Below are 15,069 nucleotides of genomic sequence, written 5' to 3'. Positions count from 1 at the left end.
AAAAATTATTAATTTCTATGAGATATCTCAGAAGTATTCATGAGCTCATTTCTTCATAATTTACGCACAAATTAAATGTGGATGTCTCGATTTTTTTCATTAATTAATATATATCTATTATATATGTATGATTGTCACTTTGCGATTTCAGTCATTTATATTTTTAAATTTCAGTTTTAGTCCGCTATATTTATTTTTTTTTTTTGGCAATTTTAGTCTTTTTTCCGACGTGGTGCTGACGTGACACCAATTCAGTGCTGATGTGAAACTGACGTGTACAGTGCCACATAATCATTTTTCAAATAAAAAGGACCGAAATTGCAAAAAATCGGAACATGTAGGACTAAAACTGAAATATGAAAACATAGAGGACCAAAATCGCAAAGTGACAAATATACAAAACCAAATTTGCAGTTTTCCCCTTCTAATTATTTCCAACCTTCAGCATGAATTATAAAAAATAATGAAATTAAATTGTAGACATATTTACACACTCACGCGCAAGCGTGCATGAGTCTATATATATATATATATATATATATATATATATATATATCTTTACTATCTTTACTATTTTATAAAACTTTCGTACCCTTTAAAAACTTATTTGGTCTGACTTGATTACACCAAAGTGTTATTACCTTTTTAACCTTCAAAATACACGTAACTTCTCATGATTGCTGGCTAAAGAAGGAAAAATACTCCACCACTACACAATACGTGCATCAGATTTTCTACCCACGTTTATCTTGAAAAACGGTTCTTCTTCATTTGTTATTCCTTCCACCCATTTCTCAACCACCGAGTGATGAACCTTTCCTTTTAACAGTTTCAAAATCACTTCAAGAATCTTTCATAGTGAGAATTTCCATTTGTTTACAAGGTAATTTAAATTTTACTCCTTCAAATGTTTGTTATTTTCTCATTTTTCGATTCTTTCTGTTGATTTTAAAAGTGCCAATTATTATCGTTGTTTTATAAACAAAAATTCATTCTGTTCTAAAAGGGACTATAATTGCAGATTAATTTTTCATACCATTGCTTAATTTTCGTCGGCCTGTCCCGGAGAGATTTTCTATTAAGTTTCAAGGTAAAAAGTTTGATTCCTTTTCAAGTTTGTTAGATGGCACCAAAAATTGAGTTTCCGGTTAACTTCGATGTCTACTATCTTTTCAATTAATCTGATAATGGGCTATAAACTTTGGATTTGATCGTTTTCGATGACCCATTATCTCTTCAATTTTTTCTCACATTTTTCTTTTGAATTATTTTTCCAACAGAAAAATCCCGAGGAATAAGGTCTAATATCTTTCATTCATATTCTCTTCCCATCGTCTGGCAACCACCAACACGTACACACTCCATTAAATTTCAAATGACACTGGGAAACCGTCATTGTAAAAATCTCTAATCATTTCAAGGTAAATTAGAATTCCTTCTATTGTGAATACAATTCTTTCGATATTTACATTATTTTATACAGTGACCTTTTACGACCTTCTTGCTTGCTTATTTATGGCTGGAGATGGGATTTATTTTCTAATTTTTCTCTACTTTTTTTGTTCATTGTATGCGGATAGAGGTTGTGGGAGTGGGGGATTGATAGTCAAGTGATAAGTTTGCTTTTTGTTTTTTTTTTTAAAGCAATTTGATATATTCTCTTTACATGTCTGGGATATTGAGAATAAATATGCTTTTATGTTATTCAACATCAAGTGTTTCTCAATTTTGGATTTGAAATTTATGTGATTATTTTTCTTTTCTTTCATTTTATTTTTTATTTCTAAACATGCCATTTGTGTGAGCTGCTAAATTTATTTTCTATTTGAAAAATATTTTCATATCATATCCCGATTGATCGATGGGCAGATAGATAGATGCGTAACAGATGTTTGTAATTTGTTTTCATTTATCCCGATTGATAGATGCATAGCAGATGTTTGTAATTTCTTTTCATTTATTTTTTTGCTGTTTTTTTGTAGCACTGAAAAAACCCATTAATCGGCCTTTTCTTGCAATAAAAAATTCTGGAACCATATAATCGGCCAACTGCCTCTCCATTTTTTGTTCTGAGTTAATCGATTCTTCCCAGCAATCCGACATTTACTCTCTTTACTTCAGTCAGCTTTCACTAATTTTTGACTAATTTGTGGTTGAATAATGAATTAATTTTCTGTTTATTTCTTTTCTGTTTGTTTATTATACGTGGATTAAGTTTTTTTCTATGTTTACACAATTTCATTGCTTCTCTTCTTATGTGCCGGATATTCGAGATTAAATATGCATTTAGGTTATTCAACTTTATGGTGTTCTTGAATTTTCGATTCAAAATTTATGTGCTAATTTCTCGATTTTTTTTGTTTGTTGATTGTTGATTTTGGAAATGTCATTTGTAATTGCTGGAAAATTTATTCCTCATCTGGCCAGTTATTTTCAATTTCCAATTGACCACTAGCGGTTTGATGCAGAATACAACAGGCATTTATGTGCTCATTTCTCCTATTTTTATATGTTAATCTATTTAATGAAATTGTATCATTTTACACCGTATTATGCTTTTTATTAATTAAAAACATAATTTCTTCTTTAAGTGTATTTCAATAAATAAAATTAATTACTAAAAATGTGGTTACATATAAAAAAACACAAAATTTATGACCACTCAACATTTTATTTAATCACTTATGTATTATAAAAATTTTAATTCAATACTTGAGTTGTTTATTTTCTTATATTCAAAATTAAACTCATTTACTGTTTCGCGGGATGAAATTAATAACAAGTTAAGTTATATTTTATTTTAAAAATTGAAATTATGATTGAATTTACTATAAATCAAACAAATCAGTTATAATTTATTGGCTACAACAAAATATAGAATGACAACAATAATGCTCTCACCAACAAAAATTATCAATCATTATTTAATTTAAGTATCAGTCTAATCAGAAACACAAAATTTATCATCACTCTACATTTTATTTAATTTTCATTGTCACAATATATATATATATATATATATATATACATAGATATAAAAATTAATGCGAGAAATCAAGTGAAATACTTGGATCCACACATATTTATTTTATAAATTTATTTGCATATATGTATATTTTACTACATTGAGCTATATATGACTACAGGAACAAGAAATAGTGAAAACAACATAATTGCTAATGATCGACGAGGTTCACGTCCACGTCGATATCATAATTTGGCAAGAAATGTCCATGAGAGTCAACATAATGGTCAATGGAATTTGCCCAATCCAACCCATTGTCCATATTGTGAAGCTTTATTGTTCCATAGTGAAACATCTCAACTATGCTGTAGAAATGGCCGTACCAAATTACATCTTATACAATCTCCAATTGAATTGCAAGAGCTATATAATGAGAACAATGAACAGAGTAGACATTTCAGACAGCATATTAGAGCTTATAATCATGTTTTCTCTTTCACATCGATGGGAGTCAGTATAGATGAATCTTTGGCAACCGGTTCAAATGGAATTTATACATTTCGTGCTCATGGGTCAATATATCACTCAATCGGAAGTCTTCTACCAAATGAAAATTCTAGGCCGAGGTACATGCAGATGTGGATTGTAGACACAGATCATGAAATAAATAATAGACTTGAAGAAAATCAAGGATTACGACGAGAGGTGCTCATAAAAATACAAAACATCCTCGATCTATACAATCCATTCGTGCATGTATTTCGGCAAATTGGCAGATGTGAAGACATACCTAGCTGCAAGCTCATCATAAAGGAACAACAACCTAATCAACGTCAATACAATTTACCGACGGCATCTCAGGTTGCTGCTGTTATCGTTGACAATGAATGTTCCTATAACTTGAGTAGTCGTGACATTATTATACAAGGAATTGGTGGTCATCTTATGAATATCCAAGATATTGTTGGTTATTATGATCCCCTACAGTATCCTCTCCTTTTGCCATATGGTACGTATGGTTGGGATACAAACAGCAAAAACAACGATGGTTCCCGGGTTACATGCTTAAACTACTACGCATATATGCTACAGGTTAGCAGAATAACATACCACCCTATGCTTAATCAACAAATAAATTATTTCTTAACTTCAAATATTGATATATCTATAAAGTTATGAAAACCATCCTTTTGTTCTAGATACGAGATAATTCTTCATCATTACTACTTCGCGGAGGTCGGCTCCTACAACAATACGTAGTTGACAACTACGTAAAGATTGAAACACATAGACTAAGGTGGATCCGTACTAATCAAAGCAACATCCGTTCTGACCTTTATCAAGGGCTACAAGATTGTTTAAATGGGGGAGAGAATAACGCAGGTATAAAAATTTAATTTCAAACTAACATTTTTTTTAAAAAATATTTACTGCTGATGTGCTAACAAATATATTATACAGGAAATGTGGGTCACAGAATAGTACTACCATCAACATTCGTTGGAAGCCCACGCGATATGTATCAACGATACCAAGATGCAATGACTTTGGTACAAACATATGGGAAGCCAGATTTAATGATTACAATGACATGCAATCCTAATTGGCATGAAATAAAAGAGCAACTACTTCCCGGGCAATCTCCCCAAGATCGTCCAGATTTGATTACAAGGATATTCAAAATAAAATTCGATGAATTTAAGAAAGATGTGGTGGATAGAGGAGTTGTAGGAAGAGTTCGCTCTTACTCATATGTCATCGAATATCAAAAGAGGGGACTGCCTCATGTGCACATGTTGGTTATATTTGACAACATTGATAAGTTACATTCTCCAAACGACTTTGACTCAATTGTGCGTGCAGAAATACCTTCAGAAAGAGATGAACCCAGTCTATATGAAGCTGTTAAACACCATATGATACATGGACCGTGTGGTTTAATCAATCCTCATAGTCCATGTATGAAAGATGGTAAGTGCAAAAAGAACTTCCCAAAACCATTTGTCGCATATACTTCTCGAGGTAATGACTCATATCCTTTGTATCAGAGACGTGAAGGTATGCGAGTTGTATCTAACAACAACGATCAAGTCATCATTGACAATGGTTGGGTTGTCCCTTACAATCCGTGGCTTCTGTTGAAATATGATTGCCATATTAATGTTGAAGTATGTGGGGGTATTAAATGTGTCAAATACATATACAAATACATTCACAAAGGACCTGATCGTGTTGCGTTAGAGTTACGTAATAGACAAAATTGTGATGAAATCCAACAGTATGTGGATGGAAGGTGGATTTGCCCTCCTGAGGCACTATGGAGAATTTATTCATTTGAATTCAGTAGGATTTATCCTTCAGTTATTCGGTTGCAAATACATTTACCAAATGAGCAGTTAATCCGTTTCAATCCAGAGCAATCATTAGGCGATATACTTGCAAATGACGACAATTCGAAGACTATGCTTACTGAATTTTTCAAAATGAATTCTAATCCTACCATGGTTGAGAAGTACTTATATCGGGAGTTTCCACAACATTATGCGTGGATACAATCTGGAAAAAATTGGACACGTCGACGTAGTCAAAATAAAGTTGTTGGAAGGATATATGTTGTTTCACCATCTGAAGGCGACAGGTTTTACCTCCGTATACTTTTGAACCATGTTAAAGGGCCAAGTTCTTTTGAGGAACTTAGAGAAGTAAATGGGATTACATATACAACATTCAAAGAAGCAGCTGAAATGAGGGGTCTTCTCCAACAAGATGATTATATTCGTCAATGCTTGCAGGAAGCATGTTCTTCTAACATGCCATCTTCATTAAGAAGGTTGTTTGTGTCCATATTAGTGTTCTGCCAACCAACAGGAGTTAGAGAACTTTGGGACGAGTTTAACCTATATATGTCTGAAGATTATGGTAGATCTATTTCAGGAATTAGTTTATTTATCACAAATAAATTGCTTCTTGAGATACGACGATTGCTGCATCAATATAAAAAAAAATTGGATGACTTTGATTTGCCACCAATAAGTACCGACTTCTTAGGAGATTCCCCACTGCCGAGAATAATCGAGGATGAGCTATCGATCGAAATACCTGAAGAAGATTTGAGATCTATCATACATTTAAATGCGCATCAAAAGATGGCTTTTGATACTATAATGGAAAGTATTATGTGCAATCACTCAAACCTTTTCTTCATTGATGGTCCAGGTGGAACTGGTAAAACTTTTCTTTATCGATCAATTTTGGCACAATTACGAAAAAATGGTAAAATTGCAATTGCAGTAGCAACTTCTGGAATTGCTGCAACATTGTTACCCGGTGGTAGGACTGCACATTCACGCCTCCAAATACCACTAAGACCCACAACATCAACACTTTGCAAGATTAACAAGCAGTCAGATCTTGCAGAGTTAATAAGACGTGCAACAACTGTGGTATGGGATGAGGCTCCAATGGCAAATCGTTATGCTTTTGAAGCTGTCAGTCAAACTTTCCAAGATATAATGGATAACCAATTGCCATTTGGAGGAAAGACTATAATTTTTGGTGGTGACTTTAGGCAAGTATTACCAGTTGTTAAACGAGGATCAATGAGAGATCAAATTGCTGCCAGCATTTCAAGGTCATCGTTTTGGAATTCAGTGAAGATATTACACTTACAACAAAATATGAGATCTGCCCAAGATATTGAGTTCTCACAATTTCTTTTACGGGTTGGTGATGGTTTAGAAGAAAACGTAGGTGGTAATTTTATAAAGTTGCCGAATTCGATGATCATACCATGGGAAAGTGAAAATTCAATTCAGCAATTGATTGATTCTGTTTTTCCAAATATGTCAGCCCATGTACATGATGCAAATTACATGGTTGACAGAGCTATTATCACTACAAAAAATGTAGATGTTGATGAAATCAATGAAATTCTCATTTTAAAATTTCCCGGAAAAGAAATATTATACACATCTTGGGACTCCGTAGAAGATGATAACAACAATCTTTTTCAAGAAGAGTTTTTGAATTCTCTTTGTCCGAGTGGTTTGCCACCTCATCGAATCACATTGAAAGTAGGATGTCCAATTATGCTCTTACGGAATGTTGCACCTGAACTCGGACTCTGCAATGGAACAAGATTAATATGTCGCAATCTTGGGAGGAACTTCATAGATGCAGAAATCATAACAGGTCCTCACAAGGGTACACGATATTTTCTTCATCGAATGCCTATGAAAAGTGAAGAAAATTCAGGACTGCCATTTGAACTGACACGCAGACAATATCCCATAAGATTAAGTTTTGCTCTTACCATAAACAAGGCACAAGGTCAAACAATACCAAATGTTGGTATTTTTTTGCGTAATCATGTGTTTAGTCATGGTCAACTGTATGTCGCACTTTCTAGAGGAATTTCTCAAAGATCAACAAAAATTTTAGTAAAAGATGGAAAGTTACAAAATCGATCAGGGGTGTACACCAAAAACATTGTGTACAGAGACATACTGCTTCCAAATTGATGAGAAAAACATGAATGTGAGATATCATTATTTTGTTTTCATATTTTCGTTAAAAAATCTATTTACTAATTTATACAACTCTTTTTTTTTAATAGCAGGCGACATCATAAAGCTCAAGATGCAGTACAACACTGGCGCAACAAGAAATATTCAGTTCATGCATGTGGATGCTATTACAATATATCAACAAAATTTATTGCGGTTGAATGCTATGTTGCATATGGTATATTTTAATTAATTTTTATTTTAATTCTAATTACATATAATTTTATAAATAATTCTCATCTAACATTGACTTTGATAAATTTAAAGCCCACAAGGACGCGGATTATTGGTTTGGGCTGGAAAATCACAATTGGAATGAAGATAATTGACTTCGGACGTTTGATTTTAAAAATATTTCGAAAAATTAAGAGACATACGTAAGCAACTTTATTATACAGTCTATCTTTTATTTTAACGTAGAAAGTTAAGATTATATATTTTTTAATTTTTTTTATAGTATGAAGAGAATTGGTTGGATTGAAGGCTGGGATCTAACGAAGGTATGCCAACATATACTCTTTAAGATTTTTTAGATGCAGTGTGTTTAATGTCTATTTAAGTTTTACAAGTTTTAATCCCGTTAATTTTAAAGAAAGGCATAGCAAAACGAAGGCAGATAGAAGAAACAAAATTGTTCAGGTACATATGCGCTTATAGTTTAAAGGAAAAATTAATAATAACCTTACTTATTATTTCATTATACTCTCGCATTTTTACCTTTATTTATATATTGACAGGAAAAAAATCAGACCTGCCAATGATATTGACATAAAAACGGTACTACATAAATTACATATTATTCTTACTAAATATTACTTCAATGTAATAGAATAAATTATCAGTTTATAATTGTTATTCCTGCAGTTTTACGAGCGTCGCAGATAAGAAGACAAGTTTTGAAAAATTGATTCATATAAATAGATATGTATATGTGATGGTGATGTTGAATATTTTCTTTTTACAATAATTTTTAAATAATGGTAGATCGATATTCAATTTTAATCATTTATTCATTTTTTATGTTTGCATAGTGATGGTGAGTTGGTGATATTGATTTCAATATAATTATTGTTCTAAAAAAATTGTCAAGTACACGGATTAAAATAATGTAAGTAAATATCACACACAAAATTTTCATTATAAAAATGTCATTGTATCGTATTAAAATAAACTTAAAATTTTAATGTCGCACACGCATCGCGTGTGCCTCGGTCGCTAGTATATATATATATATATTTGAGAATAAAAACATTCATATAATTAATTTCTCCGATCTTGGGAAACCAATACAGACAACCAATTCATTAGAACACCAGATAACCATTCTAAGAAAGACAAAGAACATAAAGCTTTCCGAACCAACGAATGAGCCACCCTATTAGCCGTGCGTCTCATGTGATCATTTAACGAAAGAAATCTGGGCGAATTAAGACCTTGACGAATTTTCATGATTAAGTTACCAATCGTCCCAAGATTCTCTACATTTTGTGTGTGTATATATATATATATATATATATATATATATATATATATATATAAAGCAACCACATTCGTAAACTCTTGATGATCTTCTAAGAAATCTCGTGTTCATGTATTTGCCAAAAATTACAATTCTAATATTCAAATTTTTTTTTTAATGAAATAAAGGGTAAGTAAGTAAATTTGAGACTATTCTATGTAAATATCTTCATACATTTGATTTGATATTATATCTTGAACGACGTCACTCCAAAATACATTTATTGTGATGTTTAAAATCATGTGTGGTGCTCAAGTCCTTCAATTTGTTATAAAAATGCAATTTAGTTTGTTTTAATAAGATAATTGCAATTTTAGTATTTTACGTTTGCTTCTTAGTGATTTTGGTTTTCTATATTGTCGAATTATTTTTGGTTGATTATGCTATTTTGTTCGGGAATTTTAAACATTTTTCTGACGTGCATGTATTATGCACGTAATACTATCGTGTGGAGCGTCTCTAGTAGAAAATTACTTAAATTGGCAAAAAATAAAATTAAAAAAAAAATTACAGAAATCATACCCAAATTTCCAGTTTTCAAAACAAAAAACATCAAGATTGTTGCTTAATTAAATATATTTTAAAAAATATATATGCACTTCCAAAACTAAGGGTGTATCAAATGTGTGTGTGTGCTTTTTTTTTTTTTTTTTTTTTTTTAAATCCTAGCTCCATTATTCGTATCAATTTACTGAAATGGTAAAGAATAAAGATGGACGTCAATTTCGATACGATCCTTTTAAAAATGTGCAATAAAAACTAAAAATACCTGAAATAATCAAGCTGCATGTTTTATTAATTATTATTACATTTAAAGTCATTACATATATTACTAAAACTGAGACACAATTAATCATGCAAACACAGATGACACATGCACATATATGCATATTGCTAGCTAGAAATGCATTCTATATATATATTTATATATATAACACATTCAAATGCATTACATATTAGTTTCGATCAGGATTTATTTTTCCCTTGTTCTTGTAAGTTTTGACGGCATCAGAGCAGTGGACTTCGCCGCGGTTTCTCGGTACTCCACAAGTGTCTTCACCACCTTCGTGGAGGCTTTCTCCCCTTTTTTAGGTATAACGCTTCCCTGCTTGGAAAATGATCCATGATTGCTGCTCTGTCCATTGTTAGGATTCATTTTGACGAGTAGCTCTCGATTCGATCCCGCAAAATTTTGCTTTCTTTCTTTTGGTTTTGCAGTAGCTTGTGTTTATTTTGAGGTACGTACTGTCTCTGAATATGAAGGGTTCATGAGTCTTCAAATTATACCAAACGTTTGGTATAATTTGAAGACTCATGGCAAATGAAACCCTAGTTTTTTTTTAATAAAAAATATATTATAATTGTAATCGTAAATTTCTATGAAATTTCTTGAAAACAGAGCTCATTTGCTCATATTTTATGAATATTGTAGACGTCCTAAGATACATTAATTTATGAAATTTTAAAACTAGTTCGCATTTTTCTTGTGTTTCTTTGTGTGAAATCCAATATGAGAATGTAAATGCTGACATTTGGGGATTTGGATCCCCTACTGTGGCTAAGCCACAGTAGGGGATGCTGTGGGGGGCATCGTTTATCCCCACAGCCAAATTTTTTTTTTTTTTTTTCCTTTTTAATTCTTTTTTGTTTTTAAATATTTAATTATTTATTTTTATTCATATTTTTAGGTTTTTTTCTAAAATTTTTGGGTTTTTCTCTCTTTATTTTTTTAATTTACTTTTAGGTCTTTCTATTATACATTTTAATTTTAAAAAAAATCTTATTATTTTATCTTATTATTTTCTTGTAACATTTTTTTCTTATAATTTAATTTCAATATTATATAATAATACACCAACGAATTAATGTTAATACTTAATATGAAAACACACGTAAATAATTCAAATATTTTGTTGTTTCATTTCAACTAACATTTTTATAATTTCAAAAAGAAAGACAGTTGATTAAAAATATTTAGTAGATACATTATTATTGAAATTAATGATTTCAAGATAATTATGAATGAATATTGTATTAGTTAAACCGAATTAACCCACTGAATGAATTCGAAAATTGATCAGTTTGGTTAATTCAAATATTTGATTTTAGTTCTAAAAAATTTCGATTAATTCAGCTTGATTATTGGTTTCATTAAAAAAAATCAGTTAACTGAATTAACGAATTATAAATAATTTATATTTTATTTTTTTAGACTTTACATATAAGTTATTATACTTTAAAATATTTATATATTTAATTTTTTTTTATTTTTAATTTGTCCAACTATAATGTGTTTTATTATTATAAAAATCTAATATTCAATTATTAATTTTATAAATTTAATTTTCAATATTTAGAAAACAAATCAATTTAATTGGACTCAAGTCTTTAATTTGTTGCAAGAAACTCGACCAGACGGGTTCGCAACTGCGTAATCAGGAAGAAATTTCATTAATTTCTATCAAAGTTTGGATTCTTCAAATTGTTGAATCGGAACAAGAAAAACTTTTGACCATGTATAAGTACTTAATTATGACCACAGAATTTAAACGTGAGCTCAAGAGATAATTTAATTTAAACCAGTACATTTTCTTGGCATTTTCTTGTTGATATCATAATTATAAGAATAAAATTAATTAAGGTCAAAAAAATGTATTATATTCCAATCTCCAAGAAATTGGAATATATATATAATTGTTTTGTACGTTCACAAAAAATGTATTAAGGTGATCAGTACATTATAATTGTTTTGTACGTTCACAATATATATAAATTAATTACTGTTACAAGTGTATAAAGTTTAAATATTGCTATCGTTGTTTACTATATGAAAATATTAAATCTTTCAGATTCTTCGTGAAAATCAGCAACTATTTGACGACATATATAGATTGATCGAGCCTTACAATTCGAATAGTATTTTATTTTTATTTAAAAATTTTAGCCCTGAATCTTAATTTGGTTCTTTGGTCGTCGTCCAACCCTCGAGATACAAATTTACATGTACGCTGTTTGACTCAAAAATTTTGATTTCTTCTTTAAAATAATGTCGGTAGTTTCAAACCTAATTTCCACCCTTCATGCATTATATATATTAATATACAAAATAATAAATTATATATACATTTACACACACCTACACCTACACATACGTACATATATATTTATATATTGCATTATTTATATCTTGAGCAATCTTAAAAAATATCTGGAAAAATTATATTTTGGTTATTTTAACTTGCATGTACGTCCAGAGGCGGACTCATGTAGGGTCAAATTTTTAAATTAATCATTAGTATATACTTATGTTATTTTTTTAATAAAATAAAATATGATACATGTCAATTTTAATTAATATTGATCTATTATATTCTAAAAAAAATATGTTTAGCAACTTATCAAATAATTGTACAATGAATTATTATGAATATATGATAATGTTTTAACTTTTTTGGTCGTCTTTTAGTTGATATAAAATGCACATTCATGATTGTTTTATAAATTGTATCCAATAACGAAATCAAATTTTTATTTCTATCCAAACTAAATTTTTCTAAGCTCTCTATTTTTTTATGTGTTGAGATTTTATCTTTTATTTTTAAAATTGTTCACGGGGATATTGACATAGTGGACTAAATTTAATGTATAAAAAAATAGAAAACAAAATTATAAGGTCACCCAAGCGACCACCCGGGTGGAACAACATATATATAGCTCTGTCCTTAATTGCGCCTCTCCTGAAAAAAATTTCTGGGTCCACCCCTGTGTACGTCTATCACTTTTGGTCATATTATTTTAGGGTTTTAATCTATAAATTTACATTTTATTATTCAATTTAATCCCTTTTAGTTGGAGTGTTGCTATGCATGACATCCTATATGTCATCAATACTTGGTGGCACATCATCATTTTCGATGTCTGGTTTGGTAATCCAAAGAAAAATGATTAATTAAAATTGAAAAGGTGAAAATTTGTGGAAAAAACTGTGGATTGATGCGTAATATGATTAAAAATAAGACAGTGCAAGTTATAATGTAGCAAAATTCAATGCAATTGTTTTCTAGTATATATAGATTTATAATCAACTTCATTAGCATATGTATTTTTCAATTATATGGTTATGAGATTATATATGAACTGTATATTTATGGCGAAACTATATATTGGTTGATAATTTCAATTTTTTTTTTTTAAAAAATGAAACTTCGTATTTTTTTCACATGCGACATGCATGTACCTGTATGTGGGAAGACAACAATTGTTTAAGGATTTCTCTTACAGCAACATATAAAACGAGTATTTATGTTTTATTAATGCAATGATGTGGAATAATTAGAAACAAAAATAATTAATGTTTTTTCCCCAAAATACTATGAATTAATATATATATATATATATATATATATATATATATATGGAGTAATTTTCAACTGCCCAACTATTCCTGCCCAACTCGTCCCCGACCACTAAAACCCACTACCGGGTTTTAGTTATTTTTTTTAAAAAAATTTCGTATCACTAAAACCCACTACCGGGTTTTAGTTGTCGGTGATGAGTTGGGAATCATTGGTTGGGCAGCTGAAAATTTCTATATATATATATATGTGTGTGTGTACATATCTATGTATATATCATATTATTAACTTCTATGTCATTCAAAATAATCTTGAATCAAACTGCCATTAATTTTCATATGTACATTCACATAAATTTACTCATATTTAATATGGGTCCACACATTAATTTATATTTTATTAAAATGATGTGTGGAATATTAGAAACAAAGTTAATTAATGTTTTTTGGAAAAATTACTTTTTTGATCCGGTATGTTTGTCACTTTGCGATTTCAATCCTTTATATTTTTAGATTTCAGTTTTAGTCCGCTATCTTTATTTTTTTGGTAATTTTAGTCTTTTTTCCGACGTGGCGCTGACGTGACACCAATTTAGTGCTGACATGTACAGTGACACATAAGCATTTTCGAATAAAAAGGACCGAAATTGCCAAAAATCAGAACATGCAGGACTAAAACTGAAATATAAAAACATAAAAGACCAAAATTGCAAAGTGACAAACATACAGAATTAAAACTATATATATATATATATATATTCTTTGACTTTCAAAATAATCTTGAATACTAAATAATTTCCTGAATGATATAATTAACGTATTTATATAATATATTTCAGTTTAAGAATTTAATCGTTAATCATATTCATAAATTTAATTTGCTATTTTCTCGGGGGTAATGGATCCAATTTCAATTTTCAAATGATATATATATATATATATATAATTTTGATATCTTGCCCACTCATCGTGCCCACCTAATGTGTCCACCATGAGGTGACACTCATATATATGTCTTAAAGTAATCCTAAGTACGAAGAATTATTAGAAGATTGAAGACATTTTCTCATCCCTTCAAAAAAGTGCAATGAAAAGAATGACTAGCTACCTGAAATAATCAAATTGCTTTATTATTACATTTAAATTCACTAAACACATAAATAGAATTAAACACAATAAAACATGCAACCATTGACGATAGATAGATATGCACATTCCATGACATTATTCAATATGTTGTTGCCTAAACACAAGATTTATACATGCACGCACACGCACACACACATATTACACATTTAATTAGTCTTCACTGATCTTGAGGATTTATTTTGCCCTTGTTCTTGTGAGATTTGACAGCCTCAAGTCTCAACAGCGGACTTGACATTGTTTCCTCCATACTCTGCTATTTTCTTCCCCATCTTTGTTGAAATATGCTCCTTTTCTTTAGGAATAACGCTTCCCTTCTTCCCAGATCGATGCTTGCTACTCTCTCCATTGTTAGGATCCATTTCGACACCTCTCGATTTGATCCTACAAATTTTTTGATTCTTTCTTTTGGTTTTGGTGGCAGCGCTTTAATTTATTTGCTTTGGGTTACTTTTTCACAATGTGCATGGTGTGATTGTGAAGGGGTATTTATAGAGAACCTAGCTAGGTAGAGCTTTTG

General features: G+C 30.2%; 1 protein-coding gene across 1 annotated transcript; it reads left to right on the top strand.

Moving 5' to 3' along the window:
- Positions 1 to 3,469: 3,469 nt before the first annotated feature.
- Positions 3,470 to 7,485, top strand: LOC140889163 (uncharacterized). Its single transcript, XM_073296870.1, has 4 exons — positions 3,470 to 3,591; positions 3,742 to 4,057; positions 4,165 to 4,348; positions 4,427 to 7,485. The coding sequence occupies exons 1-4, from the start codon at positions 3,470 to 3,472 to the stop codon at positions 7,483 to 7,485; spliced, it is 3,681 nt and encodes a 1,226-aa protein (XP_073152971.1).
- The last annotated feature ends 7,584 nt before the right edge of the window (positions 7,486 to 15,069 follow it).

The sequence above is a fragment of the Henckelia pumila genome, chromosome 3 (assembly GCF_033568475.1).
Source record: "Henckelia pumila isolate YLH828 chromosome 3, ASM3356847v2, whole genome shotgun sequence".
NCBI classification, from domain to species: Eukaryota; Viridiplantae; Streptophyta; class Magnoliopsida; order Lamiales; family Gesneriaceae; genus Henckelia; species Henckelia pumila.
Note: the sequence above shows the minus strand (reverse complement) of the source record. Positions and strands in the feature narration are given on the sequence as shown.